The sequence below is a fragment of the Pinus tabuliformis genome, chromosome 1_1, assembly GCF_031772625.1.
Source record: "Pinus tabuliformis cultivar Carrire ecotype Pingquan chromosome 1_1, CPIR1, whole genome shotgun sequence".
Lineage (NCBI taxonomy): Eukaryota > Viridiplantae > Streptophyta > Pinopsida > Pinales > Pinaceae > Pinus > Pinus tabuliformis.
Genome location: NC_142297.1, coordinates 610,006,912 through 610,025,020, shown reverse-complemented (window position 1 = coordinate 610,025,020; position 18,109 = coordinate 610,006,912). Strand labels below are relative to the sequence as shown.

Sequence of the window (18,109 nt, the reverse complement as noted above, 5' to 3'; positions counted from 1 at the left end):
CACAAGTTGTTGAGAGCATGTAAACCCTAAGGAAGACAGGAGGGCTGCTGTGGAGAGCTTGAAGATGGTGAAATTCTTTGCGCGGAGAGCTTGTGTGAGGCAAGCTTTGTGAAAGATCAAGGGTGGACTTGTTGATCTTGATGATAGCTTGTAGTGGAACCTTTGGTGTGGCTAAATAGTTTGGTCAGATACCTTGCTAGGGCTCTGTATTGTTGGTTAGGGTTTGCTATTTATGGTGGATGCCCTAGCTAGGGTTTGGATACATTGGCAAGACCTTGCTTGTGATTAGTTGTTGGTATGTACTTGTCACTACATTCTTATGTATATATGAAGTGTAGTTTGCTGTGCAAACTTTATGTACTTGCAGATCTGTATTTTTATCTTATACTCTCATGGTGAATGGTTGGTTTTTGGGGCTGTTTGGTATTCATATTTATCATGAACAGACTGTGGTAATTTATATTTCTGGTTCGGCTCTAAAGTCTTAGAGTTCACAAAAAATAGATCCAATGAATCAAAAGTTTGAGGTGAAATTTTTGAATTTGAATTAAGAGGTGATTCTTAAAATTTCCATAGTATAGCCATGCTTGCTTCTTCATCAACTCATTTCTCACTTTCTAGCATTTTCATCCTTTAGTTAACCTCCTATGCACAGGTTTTGATATGTAGTTTCTTTTATAGTTGTTTGTTTTGATAACCTATTGTGGATTTTGACAACATTTTCATAAGGATCCCTTGAACAATAGTTAGATGTGAACTCAATTTGTAGATTGACAAGTAATCCTTGTCCATATTTGTTGTCGTAGATAAATGACAAATCATCTATGTAACCAAAATGCAAAGTTTTGTATCCATTGGGAAAGGCTTTTGGTATGAAGTGGTTGGAAATGTTTTGTCTTTGATGTGTCAACCCTGGTCAACTTAGGTCAAAGATTAACCTTATGTTCCCAACGGCCAAAAATGTCATATACCTCTGATTGTTTCTCCTTTCTTTGAGTGGGCTTTGGAGCAGGGTTTCACACTAGGGTTTTTGGCATTTTGCAAGTACCTTGGGTAGTGTGGAGCGAGCTTAGTATGACATCATCAACCTACAAGTGCTAGGGCATGACATCATAAACCTTCCTTTGTTATGGCATGGAATTATTTTTGTTCATAGTTTAATGACATTGGCATTGAGTTTTGATGTTTGTGGTACTTGTTATAAAATTTTGAGATTCCAAATGTGTTATTTTTGCATTATGTTTAGTTTAATCTTTCATATCTGATTTCAAGGCATATTACTTATAATTTTTGGAAATTATGCTTTTTTTTTCTACTTTTCTGTTTGCCATGTCTTTGTCGAGTTGATCCTCAAGTATTTTCCAAGTCATAGGTCACGTTTGTCCCTTAGGCGAAAACAAGTTTTGTGCCTATAGTGTGTTGAATTGCCCATGCCTTGCCTTGCACACCTCACTCTTGAAGTGCGCTTTGGGTGGAGGCCTCTGAAGCACCTTGGGGAGCATGCTGCTGGATTGAAGTTGCTTAGGAGCATGATCTGGGGCTTTAAATTGCGTTCTTTGCCATTGTGGGAAGTGCTCTTGAAATGCTCCCAAATTTTCACAATTTTCATTTGAGGCACATGGGAAGGCCAAGTAGGCCTCTTAACTTGTGGCTAGTGTTTATGAATGGATAGAAACTCTATTTTCATCTATCTGCTCTCATTCTGCAACTCATTTCACTCATATTTGCCAAGCTTTTGAGCGGTCTTCTTGCTAGTTGTCGAGGAGCAAGTTTGTGAGAGCTTGGAGGGGAGATTAAATGTTGCCGTCATTACATTCAACTGTTGTTTGTGTTGGATTTTAAGCACAAGCACACAATATAGTCATGTAAAAAAATCTGCTCTAGCAATTGCAATACCCACCCATTAAGGAATGATACATTTGTTTTTTTGTTCATTAAACCATATGACATAAAATGATATTCACTTTTTGTTTCTTAATCTGCAAAAAAGTAGTATTCTTTCTCTATTTATTTTAATCCTATTGTATGTACTATGAACATTTAGACATAGTGTAGAAATCACTTATGCACTTCTGCAGGTTGTTTTAATCATGATTCATTAAGCAAGTGTGATTGATTGATTTTGGTAATTTGTTGACATTGACATAATTTTTCATTCTTTGTTTATATGAGCCTCTTTGCCTACGATGCTTATACATTATACTTATCTTTTATGTCTGTATTTGCATTGATTAGGTTTATTGATTTGATACATAAAAATCAATGTCTTGTTAAGGAGATTTGGGGAATGCAGTAAGACATTTTAGAAGGTTCCAGCTTAGTGTATTTCTAAGCTAAAATTGGGTGGGTTCATAATACCATGTATTGGCTAGTTGATTGGAGCTGGAAGCCAATTAGTGTTCAACCTTTGGAGATATTGGAAAGGGATATTCGAACAATAGACCCTATGGGGTGCAGTTTTCTTCCTTGTTGACAGGGAAACATAAAAATAAATTTGATCAATTACTGTTTTCAAACTTAATCATTTACAAGTGAAGTTACTTTTCAGAAATGTTTAATATGTGTTGTAAGCAAATTTTATTTCAGTGATTTTAGTGTATGTATTGGTGATAGGTTCTGCTTATGACGATACAAAATGCACCACCTGGGCTTGATTATGATAGAGACAAAAAGTTCTCAAAGGTATGCGAGCTTCTATATGGTGCACTGTTTTTCCCTTTTTCATCGAATTATTTATAATTTGTTGTTGTATAATTTGAACTGGTACTATGAATGTCAATTTAGTTTTAAAGATTTTTCTTGATAAGTAGCAAATAATTTGTTCTTAGGAATGCTGTTTATTTTGTCTTGATCTTGCTAATTAATTTGAGGCTTAGGTAAACAATTTCCTAGGCTAACATAAGTAAAGCAGTTCATTTCTTAGGCCAAATTGGCTGTATCTTGTGTAGCATTTTCTATTGTAAAATATTTCGCTTGAGTGAAGATAGTAGAAGGGCATGAGATATCATTTTGGTTGTCTTTTGTGCTACCAAGGTTTGTTGCAGTTTATTGTTTTTGGTTCACTTGAGTTTACCCATATATTTGAAAACATAAACTAATACAACCTTCAACCATTTTCAGTCTTTCAAAGAAATGATTGCTATGTGCCTAGTGAAAGATCAAACAAAACGTCCAACTGCAGAGAAACTGTTGAAGCATTCATTTTTCAGGCAAGCAAAATCTCCGGAATATGTTGTTCGCAATCTTTTGCAAGGGCTTCCTCCCCTGTGGGAGCGTGTAAAAGCAATCCAAGTGAGTGTTTTCATATTTTCGTAGATGCTTTTAAGAAAACTATAGATCAAGAACATTGATTCAGTTACTTTTTTCCTGAACATTTAATGCATTTCCAGAATCAATCCTTTTGAGGTTCTTATAGCTTGTGAAAATATATTTTTCTGTTTTTCATTGCACAGCTCAAAGATGCTGCACAGCTTGCTTTGAAGAAAATGCCTTCTGCAGAGAAAGAAGCATTATCACAGGTTTGGTAATGTTCAATTTATTCCATAGTTTTGAATCTTGATGGCTAATTTCTTGGTGTTGGAGAACAATACAACTGTTTGCATTTCATAGTCTATGTTTTCATCACGGGCATGCATGCAATTGGAGATTCTCGTTTGAAAACAAGAACAACTAAATTGGTATTTAATTTGATTACTGTTAAAATCACTGATTGTATTCTTTTGTTTCAGATTCATATTTCCTAAGATACTGTCTCAAACAAGTTTTTATGTTTGATCCTGTTGCTGTGGCAATAGCTGGTCCGATTGGATGATATAATTCTCAACTTGCACTTCTCCCATGTGTTAAATGCTTGAATATTGTTGTTCAATAAAATTGATTTCATCTTTATTCCTTTTGTTTGTAACAAAGATTATTGATCAGTGAAGTGAGGCGAACCATTCAGGGATTGGTTTTGTCTGTAGTGCTGAGTTTTAGCCCCCTGAATATTTGACCCCAAGGTCACACAAAAGGTGTCCAAGCGCTTCATAGTAATACTAGTAACCCAAGAGGTTTGGTGTTCCAAGATTTTTAGGAAGAAGTCATTAACAAAATGGCCATCCACCAACTGCTTAATTTCAGGCTCAAGGGAGGGGAGCTTTAATCAAATCCCATGTCAATCTTCGCACACAACAATTATACTAGGGCTATTGTTGAAAATTGGCAGCTGAGGGAGCAATTCCCTCCTTGGAGAAGCCCAATAAACCCTAGGAAGACTGCACTTGCCCTTGGAAAAAAATTAAATTTGCACAAGGGAAAATATTATTTATAATGCTGGTCCATGTCACATCAAAAAGTACAAGTCAGCCTAAAGGAGAAATTTGTCCACCTAGACCACATATAAATGCACCTCACTTGGTATCACTTGGAGGCATCACATCACACATTTATTCTTCTTCATTGGTCCGATCTGGTCTGAAATTGCAGGGACCAAGTTCACACATGCTGAGGAGATAGAGAATATTTCTGTTTTGGCATCTTTGATCAGTGTTGACTTTTGGGTGAATGGACTTGGTTTTTGGGTCTGTTCTTGGAGGCCGGAATTCAGGAGAGATAAGACCAAAATTTTCTGGGCACTTTGACCAGCATTGACCGCAGATCTCAAGCTAGGGTTTCTGCAGGGTTAACTTTGATTTTGACCAATTTTTGAGGCTGATTTGTGGACTGTTTTGACTGGGTTTGGCCAAGCAAGGAAGGCCGAGTTTGTAGCTTCTTTGACCAAACTGTTTGGAGCCATTGACTATGGACTGGTTAGGGCTATGTTGACTGCTGTCGACTTTGACTTTGAGAGGGCTAGAAAATTGCAGAATTATTGTATGACGAGATTAGACTATATTGCTCATATTTGATTGGATATTGGATTAGTGGACTTGAAAGTCAAGGCTTTGACTAATTGTTGGATGTACTTGGACGATGTATCTCTGCTGAACATTTGATGAACATCTAATAGAAGAAGAATCTGGTTGGGTTTCCCCGTTGTGCGGTTTTTCCGTGGTTGTTGACCTAAATCTTTGTGTCTCATTTAATCTTGGCTGTCTTCTATTGTGCATACTGTTTACTTTTCTATCTACAATTGCTTATTGCTATTGGTGATTGAAATTTAATTGGAAAAGTTATTGCCGCTGTGAGAAGAAATTGTCTAAGTGATCATTACAGCATAGAACATTGAAAAATTAACAGCTTTGATGACAAGGACGTACAAAGCAGGGGCCAGACTCACTTGCTTAATTGATTGAAAGAGTCCAACCTCTTTAGATATGCTTCTATTGATGGAGAGGCAAGTTGAAGCATTTGCAAAGAGGGCTTTGACACTGCTGATAAGGTAAGACCAAAATCCAGATCTTTGACCATCACTTGAATGAAAGGTCCATTCAGATTAGTGTTCCTCATATTGTGATATTATTGCAATTATCGCAATAATATCGCTGAAATGCATGTTGCCAATATTATCTCCGGAATTATCACAACAGTTTCTCCCAATTTAATTTATTGTGATAATTTAAATTATATAAATAGGAAATTATCTCGAGACGGCCTCAAATTATTGGCTTGCCGAGATTGAGCTTTAAGGTTAGTGTGAACCTTGTGACCATTTTTCATCAATTAAACAATTGAAATCTAGTTTTCTATGCCATCAGCTAAGTATTTGTGTAGTGGATATCTATTCCAATATACCATATCTATAATTCCAGGTATGTAATTATTTTTTCCTTCATTTTCTTTGTTTTTCAAGATATATTATAAATTTGGATATACCTCTTCTTCCCTTTTTTAATGAGAAATTTAATGCTTATCTGGTTATGAAATTTTAATTGCAGCATTCTTTGAGTTTTTTTTGATTTGGATTTTGAATTTCCCCATTTTTTTGTGTCATAGGTCAAAATTTTAAAAATCTAGTCAGAGCTGTACAAAATGGCAAAGCCATTGCACCAAATGTGGGAGTATGGTGAACCATGTGAGGGTAATAATAGAATAAAGCTGAGTTGCAAGCTATGTGGAATGGAAATGTTTGGAAACATCACCCACTTGAAATGCTACCTTGCCAAAATCCCAGGGGATGAAGTGGATATTTGCACTATAGCTACCCCATACATTGTCCTTATTGCAAAGAAATCAATTCATAATACTGCTACAAAGAGGGATTGGAAGGAGGAATTGAGGAATTGCATTGGAACCATAATCTTTTCAATGGCAAGGGAAACTTAATCCTTGGACACACCTTCTTAATGCATTATGATTATTGAATTATCTTTATAGTATCTTTATTTTTGTTTTGATGTGATTTTGTTATCTTGTCAAGGCTTATGACTTGGGATAAATATCATATTTCAATATCAATGATTGATGTACCTCTCAACATCTTATACATTTTATATTCTAGTTTTGTTTTCATATTTGTGTGACAAAGTGTTCGTTTGGTGTTGATGTTGCTTCAAAAGAATATAAATTTGAAATAATGATTATTTTTGTATTTTTCAAAAAGTTTTTAAACAATTTATGGCATTTCCTTGACATTGCCAATAATTTAAATTACAAACCCACGACAATATTTTGTCGATAATGATAAACGTAACATTGATTCCACTGTTGAAATATGTAACTAGATTCAGTCTTCATAATGACATATGTAATCATGATTTTATGTATTTAATGAAAAAAGAAAAAAGAAATTTATTATTGTTATTCTTGAGGCATGGGTTTCATGCTCAAGAGAAATTTATTTTTAGGTCAAGCACCCATCGAGTATTTCTAGGTTTGTCATAAAGTCAATTGAGTTATTTTCATGTATTGAAGACCCATTTGGGCATGTTAAATATTGTGAAGAAAATTTATTTGAGTCAAAAGACCCTCCAAGACCTCGTCATGGTTCAAAGATCAAGTTGGCCTACATGAAGGGACAAGTCCCCCTAAATATAACAATTTGTACCCATCATAAGCCTATAAATAAGAAGGAACTTGACCTCGTTTGGACACTCACTCAAGCAAGTTCGATCTCTCAAGATAGAACCTGGAAAAGGACGAAAAGGAAGAAGAAAAGCAAGATCGAAGTTTTTGGGCCTCTCTCTCTCGTGTTAGGGTTTCTGTAGTTGCTGGGCAAGTCGAAGTGCTGGAAAGTTGTTGGGCAAGTCAAAGTGCTGGAAAGTTGCTGGTTTGGTCGAAGTTGCAGAAGAAACTGCTAGGTCGAAATTGCAGAAGAAACTGCTGGGTTGAAATTGCAAAAGTAATTGGTGGGTCAAAGTTCTAAAACAAACTGCTTAGACGAAGTTGCAGAAGAATTTGCTGGAGGTCGAAATTGCAGAAGTTGTTGTAAGGAAATATCGAAAGGTTTGACTTGGCCTTGGAGGGTCTTGGTCAAGGGTCATAGGTCTTGGAATTTGTCAATTGAAGTTCTATAAGAAGAGACTAATTCTTCTGGGTTTTGCTCTCAGGCGGAGAGGTTTTGGCCCTAGCTGATTGCCTACATCTTGTGTCCTCTTGTCTCATTGTTCTTTATGATTTGGTAGCCATTTGATGATAAGAACACTAAATAGAATCAAGAGAAATAAAAAGCTAATTAAGTTAAGTAAAAATACATCACAAGCAGTTATCAAAGTAAGAGAAATCATCTAATCTACCTTCCCTAGATTTCTCAACATGGTATCAGAGCTATATGGTTACTACATTAAGGAAAGGCAACTTAAAGAAGGATACTCAAGGGTTGAGGCATCAAGAAGTTCGATCAAGCAAGGAGTCTAATACCTAGTGAAGACAAGGAAAGATAAAGGAAGAAAGAGCGAAGTACTTTTGGGTCTATTTTCTGGGCTATATTTTCCACACATGCGAAGTATTAGGGCATCTTTTTGCAGCAACAAGTATCGAATTGCAACCACCATCAAAGGTCAAGTTTGCAGGCTGAATAACAAGAAAAAGAAGTCAATTCAAGTCAAGTAGAAGGGAGGCAAATTTGTCCATCTTCTAGTCACACATGTGATCTAGGGTTACTGCAGAAAGGGTTGAAGTTGCAAACCTGCTACAACAAACTAAAGTTTTGAAGAAGGGCCAAAATTTGAGGTTGTGAAACAAGTTTGACTAGCGTTGACTTGAAGGAAGAGAAGCAGGGAAAAGCGTTGTCATTATCATCAAGGAATCAATGTGATCTCTCTTTGAGTCAAGGATTACTTTCAAGGGAAGGCATCGTCACCAAGAAGACATCTTCTATTATCTACATCATCATCAAAATCAAGAAGCCATCAAGTTGAAGATTTCGTCATCGAGGAGTATCTTCACTTGTCAAGTAAGTATCTTTATATCTATATTTGAATATGTCAAAATGACTTCATTTTGCAAGGAAAGCAACAATTTGGTTGGGTCGTCAAACTTTCTTGCATGGAAGAACAAGATATATTTGATCCTCATAGTAAATGAAGTTAATGAGCATGTTAAGGGTTTGTCACTAGACCTCCAAAGGAAGAAGCTCAAGCTATAGCTGAATACATGAAAAGGGAAATAAGGGCTGAAAGGATTCTTATAGAATCCATCAAGGATCCCCTCATTCCGTATGTAGCAAAGTTAGAGACATCAAAAGAAATCTACAAGTACCGCTGGAGAAGTAATATCTTTAAGAACCGAGTCGTATAAAATGAAGATATCAAAGGAAGAAGGAATAACCTCATACTTCATGAGGGTGTTAGAAATTTGAGACCAACTGCAAGAGTTAGGGGAAATAATGTCGGGTAGAAAAATGACCACCATGGTGCCCTATCTGATGAATGGAGGAACATCGTATCAAGCATTTTCGGAAAGAAGGAAACCACCCATTCTGTGAACTTTGGTCATTGTGTAAGATTGAAGAAACCATGTTAAAAGCTAAAAGTGATGTGGGACCAAGCGAACAAGTTCAAGCATTTGCTGCCATGGCTAAAAGAAAAGGAAAGTTTGGAAAATTTGGTCCTCAAAAGAAGAAGAAGAAGGATATGTCAAAGATCCAATGTAATAGATGTTAGGAATATTGGCATTTCAAGAGAGATTGTCTGAAATTCAAGAAAGACAACAAGAGGAAAGAAAGAAATGAAGCTCATATCACCAAAGAAGTAGAAGAAATTGATGAGAAGAAATCCAAAGGGATAGATATTTACTATTAGGGTTTCTCCTATGCATAGTAAGGAGAAGTAGGAGGTGAAAAGACCTCTACCATGGCAGTCAAGACGAGAAGCATTATGACTAGATGCATCTTAGTAGAAGATGGCATCATATTAGAAGCATACTGTTAAAGCAAGAGCTCATGACATTATTAGAGAAGCTTAAAAGGATAACTGAAGTAGAAGTCTACATGGTTGTAGCAGTCATCATAGAAAGGAAGTAGCTCTTGGTAACCTCATTGAAAGCATAAATAGTATTTATGGGAAAAGAAAAGTTATCTAGCATGATAGAGGATATAAAGAGTTAATCATGTATCATCATCATTAAGAAGGAGCATTTGTAGGATGAGGATAATCAAGATCCTCCGTTGGAATCTTTATTAGAAGGTTCACCTCTCTTAGAAGCGTCTCGTTGAGAATTCCATATTTTATGGGATTCATGATTTAAAATGGATGATGGTATGATGACAAAGGAGTGTAGTGTTGATTTGGGGTAGCATCGTATGTGCTCTAGCCACGAAAATTGGTGGAGAGGCTAAGGCATATGAGATCTCCAATACCCAGAAAGGGTTTGGGCAGATTCTAAACAGTTTGGGAGATATTAAAATAATTAATATTTTTAATGGAGTCCCTAAGTCTAAACTTAGGGAAAAATAAAATATTAATCTGAATTAATATAAAACTATGTTAGAATGGTCCAAAAGGCATGGATCAAGCCAGATTTAATTTTAGCTGTTGATTAGGGACTTAATCTCGGTCGTTGATTTGTCAACGAGAAAAATATAAGAGGAGGCTTGAGGGTCACTTGGAGAACACACCAAGAGATCAAGATTTCGACTTTTTGGGGTTGGGTTTGCTGAGAAAGTTGAGAGAGTGATCAGAGTTGCAGCTGAGGGGTAGTGAATATAGAAGCAAAGAGGCAGAGATAGCGCTGGAGGATCAGCGTAGTAGCCAGAGAGAGGGATGCAGAAACATCCAAGGGTTCACGCAGAGGCAACTAGGAGCTGCTCAGTGCCTCAGAGGGCCAGCGTGGGTGACGCAGAGGGCCAGAGAATTGACGCAGTGCCTCCAGAGGTTGACGCAGGCCAAGGTAGAGTGCCGTTGGGATAACACTGGGCTAGAGAGAGGTTGACGCAGTCCCTAGAGGCTGACGATGGGGTTTCGTGGGGCAGATTGGAGCTGTTGAGCTGCCGGAGTGTTTATCTGGGGTTTCAGTCGGAGTATCTGCTTCTGAGTAGAAAGGTACTATTGTCGAGATTTTTCTCTGTTGGGTGAGCCGGATTTGGCACCCAGATTGTATTCTGAAACTGCTTAATAAATCAAACCCTCAGATAGCTACACCGGTTTTCCCGCATTGGGTTTTTCTGGGGACATTAGTCCAACAGCAATGGTGTCACTTGTGTGCTTGTTTTTGTTTCCTGCAGTTGATGATCTGTAATGTGTTGAGCATGTACTTGTATTTATTTCCAGTATTTACATGGTAAATAACTTGTTAATTAACAGAACAAGTAGGTAGGAATAAAATCAGAAAGTACATGAAGGGTTTCTAACGTGTCAGACTTAGAAATTCCAACATGTAGCAGGTCAAGGTGGTTGAAATACTTTCAATCAAGGACGCTGCCGAAGGAAGCCTAGATGACCAAATGGAAGAAATGAGGTATGTATGCATGTATTTGATAGATTGAGTCATGTCATCATATAGTTGTAGATAGCATGGATAAATGCTCTATCTCATGAGAATGATAAAAAAAAAGGGGATCTCTTCCTTAAAAAGATACATGAAGGCATGGTTCACATGTTGACTAGATGAAGTCAACATAATATGTCCCCATAAGAAATGTGAGTTGGTTGACAAAGGTGAAGGAATTATGGATAAAAGTTCCATTGGAACAATATGTGAAGAAAGAAAGATCATGAAAAATGCAACTATAAGCACATAGAAAAGGAAATCAACATCTGATGACTAGGAGAATTTAACATGACATCTCCATGGAAAAGGTATGAAGAAGTTTGGAAAGAATGGAGACCCTTGACATTGAATATCTTGGAGATGTGTCAATATGTATGAAGGATGTTGAATTTGCTACAAGTTGATGTCATGAGGAACGACCATCACAAAAGGTAAATTTGATTTGATGTTCATTTCTTATTTTTGAACAACATCTGGATGGGTTGATATAGGGCTACCGGAAGAGAGTTGTAGATGTTACCTACAACTAGCACTCACATGGTTTGATGAAAGATCCTAAAGGAAACATGAATTGGAAGTAATGTTATCGGAACTGACTGTTAATCAAACTGAAAAATGTTGTGGACTGGGAATCCTTCAGAACCGGACCGGAACTAGAAAAAAATCGGAAAAAAGCTATTTACCCATAACACAAAATATTTTTATTTTAAAGAAAAAATAGATATATTCATGTACTTCCATTTGTATCCAAACCATTTATACACAAATATGAAAAAGTTCTCATTTATATAATTAGTGCATATAACCAAAATAGCACTTAGTGCAAAACATAGCTGAACCAAAAATGTTACAAACATCAAGAAGCAGGCTCTAAAAGGCTTTTATAGTCGAAAATAACATGCTAGATCGTAGTATTATACTACATCCTACAATGCTACAAGCTACAACTATAGCAAATCAATGATCAATTCATCAATCATCATTAGAGTCATCCTCCTCCTCCTCCTCCTCATCCTCATCTAAAGAATGAGTAGCATCCAAGTCTGCAATGGGATTACGGCTTGATTCCCCTGGCCCTGATGGTGCTTCTGATATATCTGCCTCTGCATCCTGTGAAGGTGGGTCCAAGTCCAACCAAGAAAGGTCTTCATTGTCAAATGCTACTGGTTGACTCTCCACAACCCGTTTTGATGTTGGATCAAAGTCACCCATGACAATGTTGTTTGTTTCAGGGGTCTTATTCAACAATTAATTGTCCCTCAATCTAAGGTTGTATTGAACAAAAACCATGTCATTCAACCGCTTTTGCTCCCAATGGTTCCTCTTCTTAGTGTGTATATGCTCATGTTAGGATATTCCGACACATAGGATATAGTTAAGTTCAACTTGGTCTAGCATAGAGTTAGGTTAGAGTTAGGTAAAGTGTGTTTCTTTACCGTTGTACATTTTGTAACTTACAATCCGACGGTCACGATATGTAGTGATCCGACGGTTCACTCTCACCTCGGTATTACCGACACTTGATCCGTGGCTTGACACCCGATTGGTCCATGAGTTCTATTTAAAGCGCATGGAGGGTCATTGTTCGGGTAATCCGTGCATGAGAGAAGCTTATGTAAATTTTCATTCTTTGATTAATAAATTGCCTGTAGTACCCACGTTGGGACAGGCCGTGGACTGTTTCCCTCCTTGCACTCTGAGGGTTTTAACCACGTCAAAAATACTGGTGTATTGATTTGAGATCTGGTTGTGAGCGGTGTCCTTTTGGTATTCTTTCTGTGGAACTTACCCTGTAAATTCCTACATGGTATCAGAGCTATTTGAGGGCCGCGTCCGTTGGTGATCCAAATTTGAAGCCGGTAGAACTGCATGCGGCTGTCGTTTCCTAGATCTGTTGTTTCTGACTGCTTTCGGGCCGAGAGGACTGCTCTGTTGCGTTCGGAGCATCTGTTCCAGTGAGGAACCCCTTTCGTTTCATGCGAAAAGGTTTCCGGTAGCCCTAGCTGCGTCATTTTTCAGATCGGGAGGTATACAGTGTTTTTTTTTGCAGTTTACTGTTAATTTCTCTCTGCTTATTTCGGTCTCAGTTTATTTAGCCTTTTTTTTTTTTTTAACCGGATCTATACCTTTCATTTCTGCGTATGCTCTTTGCCCTGCGACTCTGTGCGATCTGGGCAAATCAGAAACAGAAAGGAAGGATTTTTCTCATGCGTATGCTCTTTTCCCTGCACCTTAGTGTGATCTCGGAAAATCAGAAACATTGAGAAAAATATTTAGTTTTTCGGCTAAAGCTAACCTTGAGATTTTTTTTTTTTAAATTTCTAGTTTTTTGGCTAAAGCTAACTTCGAGCCGCAAGGTTCGTTTTTCTTTGCATATTCGTGTTGGGTTTTGTGTTTTGTGTTTTGTAGGGAAAAAGAGCTTTCTCAAGGCAAGCACGCAAACCGAGGCCCCCCCCCCCTCTCTCTCTCTCTCTCTCTCTCAAATTTTTTGTATAGATCAATTGGTTCAAAGCTATTTTTAGAGAGTAGAGGTCTTGGGTTCAAGTCTCCATTTTGTGGGGGCGGATTTTTTCATTCTCGCACATTCGCGCACTTTGCCGGCAACGTCAACAAGTTTTTTTTCAAAAAGCCATAACTTCTTCATCCGGAACCCTTTTTCAGAGCCGTTTTTTTTAAAACCGCCTATTTTTTCGAGATCTATCCGTTGGTACACTTACTTTCAGCATCTTCAGCTTCAGTTTTAAAAAAAAATGGAAAGTCCATGCCAAGTCATTCTTGACAGCACTAACTACTTCCAATGGGTAGAATACATGGAAGATTTACTTAGAAGTAAAGGTCTCTTCAGAATAGCCACAAACCAAGAGAAGAAACCAACAGATGAAGACAAGGCGGCAAAATGGGAAAATAGACAAGATCAAGCACGTGGTTTGATAGGGATGTCTATTTCTCCTGATCTTAGATTCCACATTGCAGGACTTGAGACTCCTCATGAAGCATTAGAAAAACTTGCTAAAGTTTTTGGGATTAAAAATGAAATTAGATCCCATCAACTTGAAAATGAGCTGCTTACTTTGGATCCTAATAATTTTTCTTGCATTGAAGATTTCTTGTCCAAATTCAAGACCCTTAGATATCTCTTGGAAGGTGTTAAAGTTAAGAAAGATGATGGTAACCTTATTTATTCCATCCTTACTAAGTTAGGACCAGCCTACTCTGTATTTGTTTCCACTTTCCATTCTACAAGGGAAGCTTTCATTTGTCAAGGACAAGACTACAAGGCCCCTTCCTTTGACTCCTTTTGTGATTCCTTAATAAGAGAACAAGAAAAACTCTTACACCTTGGTCTTCTTAATCTTGGAAACTCTTCCACGAAAGCGTTAGCCGCCCAGCAGCACCCAAATTCAAAGAATCCTAAGAAGTCATATCCTCAAAAGAATGGTCCTAAACCATCTCAGCCTCAAAATGAAAGATCATTTCAGCAAAATGATAAGACCAATAAAAACAAATGGAAGAAGACTGATAGACATTGTAACTTTTGTAATCGAGATGGCCACTTAGAATCTAAATGCTTTAAGAAGATGGAAGCCTTGGAAGCCGCAATGAAGAAACATAACATCCATCTGGAGCCTACTTCAACTTCAACTTCCGGAATGGCACTTTCTGCATGTCATCGTCAATCATCTCAGTCTGCTTATGCATTAAATGTATCTTCTTCTTCTTCTCATTCTCATGAGTGGCTCATTGATTCTGGAGCCTCTTGTCACATGGCCAAAAACCAAGCCATGTTTTCTTCTTTAAATGATTGTAACACCAAAAATATATATATTGGTGATGATAGATCTCTTAATGTTGTAGGGACTGGAACTGTTCATCTAGACAATGGTCAGTTCAATGATGTATTATGTGTTCCAAACTTATCTTGCAACCTTCTATCTGTCTATCAGATAACTCATTCAGGTGAAGGTAAAATTGTTGAATTTTCACCTCATGATGTTGTAATCAAGGATCTAAAAGATCCTAAACAGATTCTAGCTACTGGTCTTGCTGATGATTCCAAAAGGTTGTATAAGTTTCACAACTTTGGGTCATCCCATCTTCCCTCAGTATTTGTTGCTCATAATGATGAAGTGAGCAAACTTTGGCATGAGCGGTTTGGTCACTTAAACTATCGCTCCCTTCAGCATCTATGTAAAGAAAATATGGTGACAGGTCTTCCTATGGTATCTTGCAAAGATGGTGTTTGTTCCGGATGTGTACTCGGAAAACATCATCGGGACAGTTTTGACAAACATGCCTCTTGGCACGCCTCAGCCCCTTTACAGCTTGTGCACAGTGATTTATGTGGTCCTCTTCCTGTTGCTTCATTCTCTGGCTGCAAGTACTTCTTAACTTTCATTGATGATTTCTCCAGACGCACTTGGGTATACTTCTTAAAACTCAAGAGCGAAGTATTTACCACTTTTTTGGCCTTCAAAGCATTTGTTGAAAAACAATCTGGACATCAAATTCTTAAGCTAAGAACTGATAATGGTGGAGAATATGTTAAAAACACATTCATCAACTTTTGCACCGAAAATGGAATTCAAATGCAACATACTGTTCCATACACTCCACAACAAAATGGTGTAGCTGAAAGGAAAAATCGCACCTTAAAGGAAATGGCTAATTGTATGCTGCAATCTAAAGGACTCAGTCTTAGTTTTTGGGCAGAAGCAATTAATTGTGCAAATTATATAATCAATCGCACTCCTACTAAGGTTCTAGAGAATATCACTCCAGAAGAAGCTTGGAGTTCCATTAAACCAGATGTAAGTCACTTTCGTGTGTTTGGAAGTGAAGCATGGGCCCATATTCCAGATGAAAAGCATAAAGCTTTAGAACCTAAGAGTGAGAAATGTACTTTTGTTGGATATTCTGAAGATGTAAAAGGTTATAGACTTATTCCATTTAAGTCCAAAAATGTTATCATTAGAAGAGATGTAAAATTTGATGAAAATAAATCGGCCTGCGAGCCTAGTCCGGCGGATGTGCCACCTCTTCCTATCTCTTCTATCTTTGAAAACATTTCTTCTCCTGATGATGAAAGCGAGGATGATAATCCTCCCCCACCTTCTCAGGATCCTCAACTTCCAAGATGGGTCCGTGCTACTCGAGATGCAGCAGGTGATCTTGCCGGTGATCCTACAGATCAGCGACGTACACGTTCTCAGTTTGAAAGAGCCTCTTCTTTACTGGCTCAAGCTCCAGTAAATCATGATCTTGACACTTTTGCGGAAGCTTCAGGCCATCCACATTGGGAAGCAGCTATGAATGAAGAATATCATTCATTGATGACAAATGATACATGGGATCTTGTTCCTCTACCAAAGGGACGCAAACTTGTTAGATGCAAATGGGTTTACAGAACCAAGTATGGACCAGATGGGAAAGTTGATAAACATAAAGCTCGTCTAGTTGCTAAGGGCTTTTCACAGGTTGAAGGCATTGACTACACTGAAACCTTCTCTCCAGTTGCCAAAATGAACTCTATCCGCCTTGTTCTTTCCCTTGCTGCCTCTTTAAAATGGGAAGTCCATCAAATGGATGTTAAATTTGCCTTCTTGCATGGGGACTTGCAGGAAGAAATCTATATGGAACAACCCATTGGCTTCATACAAACAAACTCCAGCCTCGTTTGTCGACTTAAGAAATCCCTTTATGGCCTCAAGCAAGCTCCTCGGGCTTGGTATGCCAAAATGGATAGCTTTCTTTTAGAATCTGGCTTTTCTAGGTGTCATTCTGACAATACTGTCTACACCAAGAAAGTGGGCAACTCTCTTATCATCCTTGTTCTTTATGTTGATGATCTTATTCTTACTGGTAGTGATCCCAACCTTATAAACCATGTGAAGTCCAGCCTTAAAAATAAATTTGAAATGACAGACTTAGGACACTTACACTATTTTCTTGGTCTTCAAGTCTTGCAATCCCAAGAGGGTATTTTCCTTTCCCAGTCCAAGTATGCTTGTGATATTCTTCGTCATTTTCACATGGAAGACTGTAAGCCAGCCCCTTCTCCCTTTCAGTCTGGAGTCAAACTTTCAGTCTCTTGTACTTCTCCTGAAGTTGATGCTACCTTATACCGTCAACTTGTCGGAAAACTCTTGTATTTAACCCATACTCGTCCTGATCTTTCCTTTGCTGTTGGCCTTGTTGCTCGTTTTATGCAAAACCCCCGTGAAAGTCATTGGAAAGCAGCTAAAAGAATACTTCGTTATGTTCGAGGTACAGTACAGTTTGGGATTCATTACAGTGCCAAAGCAGCTCCTCTGTTAGTTGGTTTCACTGATTCTGATTGGGCTGGTGACCTTGATGATCGGAAGTCTACTGCCGGTTATGTCTTCACTCTTGGTTCAGGACCTATTACATGGGCTTGTAAGAAACAGGCTGCCATTTCTCTTTCGTCAGCAGAAGCAGAGTATCGTGGTGCCGTGGAAGCTAGTAAGGAAGCCTTGTGGCTTCGTCAGATCCTATCAGAGTTTGGCTTTGAGCAGCAGCATCCAACCACACTTTGGTGTGATAATCAAAGTGCCATTCAGCTATGCAAAGATCCAGTCCAGCATCAGCGCAGCAAACACATTGAACTACACATGCACTTCATCAGAAAGCTCATTCATGACCATGTTCTTGAAGTGCAATATTGTCCAACAGATGATCAGGTTGCAGACATCTTCACAAAGGCTCTCACAGAGGCGAAGTTCACTAAACTTCGATATATGCTTGGAGTTCAGGAAGTTGTCACTAAGGGGGGATAGGCTCTAGTGCCTCCTTCCTTCTCCTATTGTGTCATATTTGTAAATCCTTCAATCCTATCCCAAGTTGTTCTTAAGGGGGGATGTTAGGATATTCCGACACATAGGATATTGTTAAGTTCAACTTGGTCTAGCATAGAGTTAGGTTAGAGTTAGGTAAAGTGTGTTTCTTTACCGTTGTACATTTTGTAACTTACAATCCGACGGTCACGATATGTAGTGATCCGACGGTTCACTCTCACCTCGGTATTACCGACACTTGATCCGTGGCTTGACACCCGATTGGTCCATGAGTTCTATTTAAAGCGCATGGAGGGTCATTGTTCGGGTAATCCGTGCATGAGAGAAGCTTATGTAAATTTTCATTCTTTGATTAATAAATTGCCTGTAGTACCCACGTTGGGACAGGCCGTGGACTGTTTCCCTCCTTGCACTCTGAGGGTTTTAACCACGTCAAAAATACTGGTGTATTG

General features: G+C 38.1%; 1 protein-coding gene across 14 annotated transcripts in view; it reads left to right on the top strand.

The window, feature by feature from the left end:
- LOC149214756 (Protein kinase superfamily protein) overlaps positions 1-18,109 on the top strand; it is a 323,935-nt gene that overhangs the window by 74,360 nt on the left and 231,466 nt on the right. For all 14 annotated transcript variants that reach the window (XR_016250953.1, XM_089392394.1, XM_089392396.1 and 11 more), the window contains 3 exons: positions 2,614-2,682; positions 3,121-3,291; positions 3,453-3,518. Coding sequence is in view for 13 of the 14 variants with exons in the window: in XM_089392394.1 (XP_089248520.1) it covers positions 2,614-2,682; positions 3,121-3,291; positions 3,453-3,518 (306 nt within the window). In the remaining variant the exon portion in view is untranslated. The remainder of the gene's footprint in view (positions 1-2,613; positions 2,683-3,120; positions 3,292-3,452; positions 3,519-18,109) is intronic.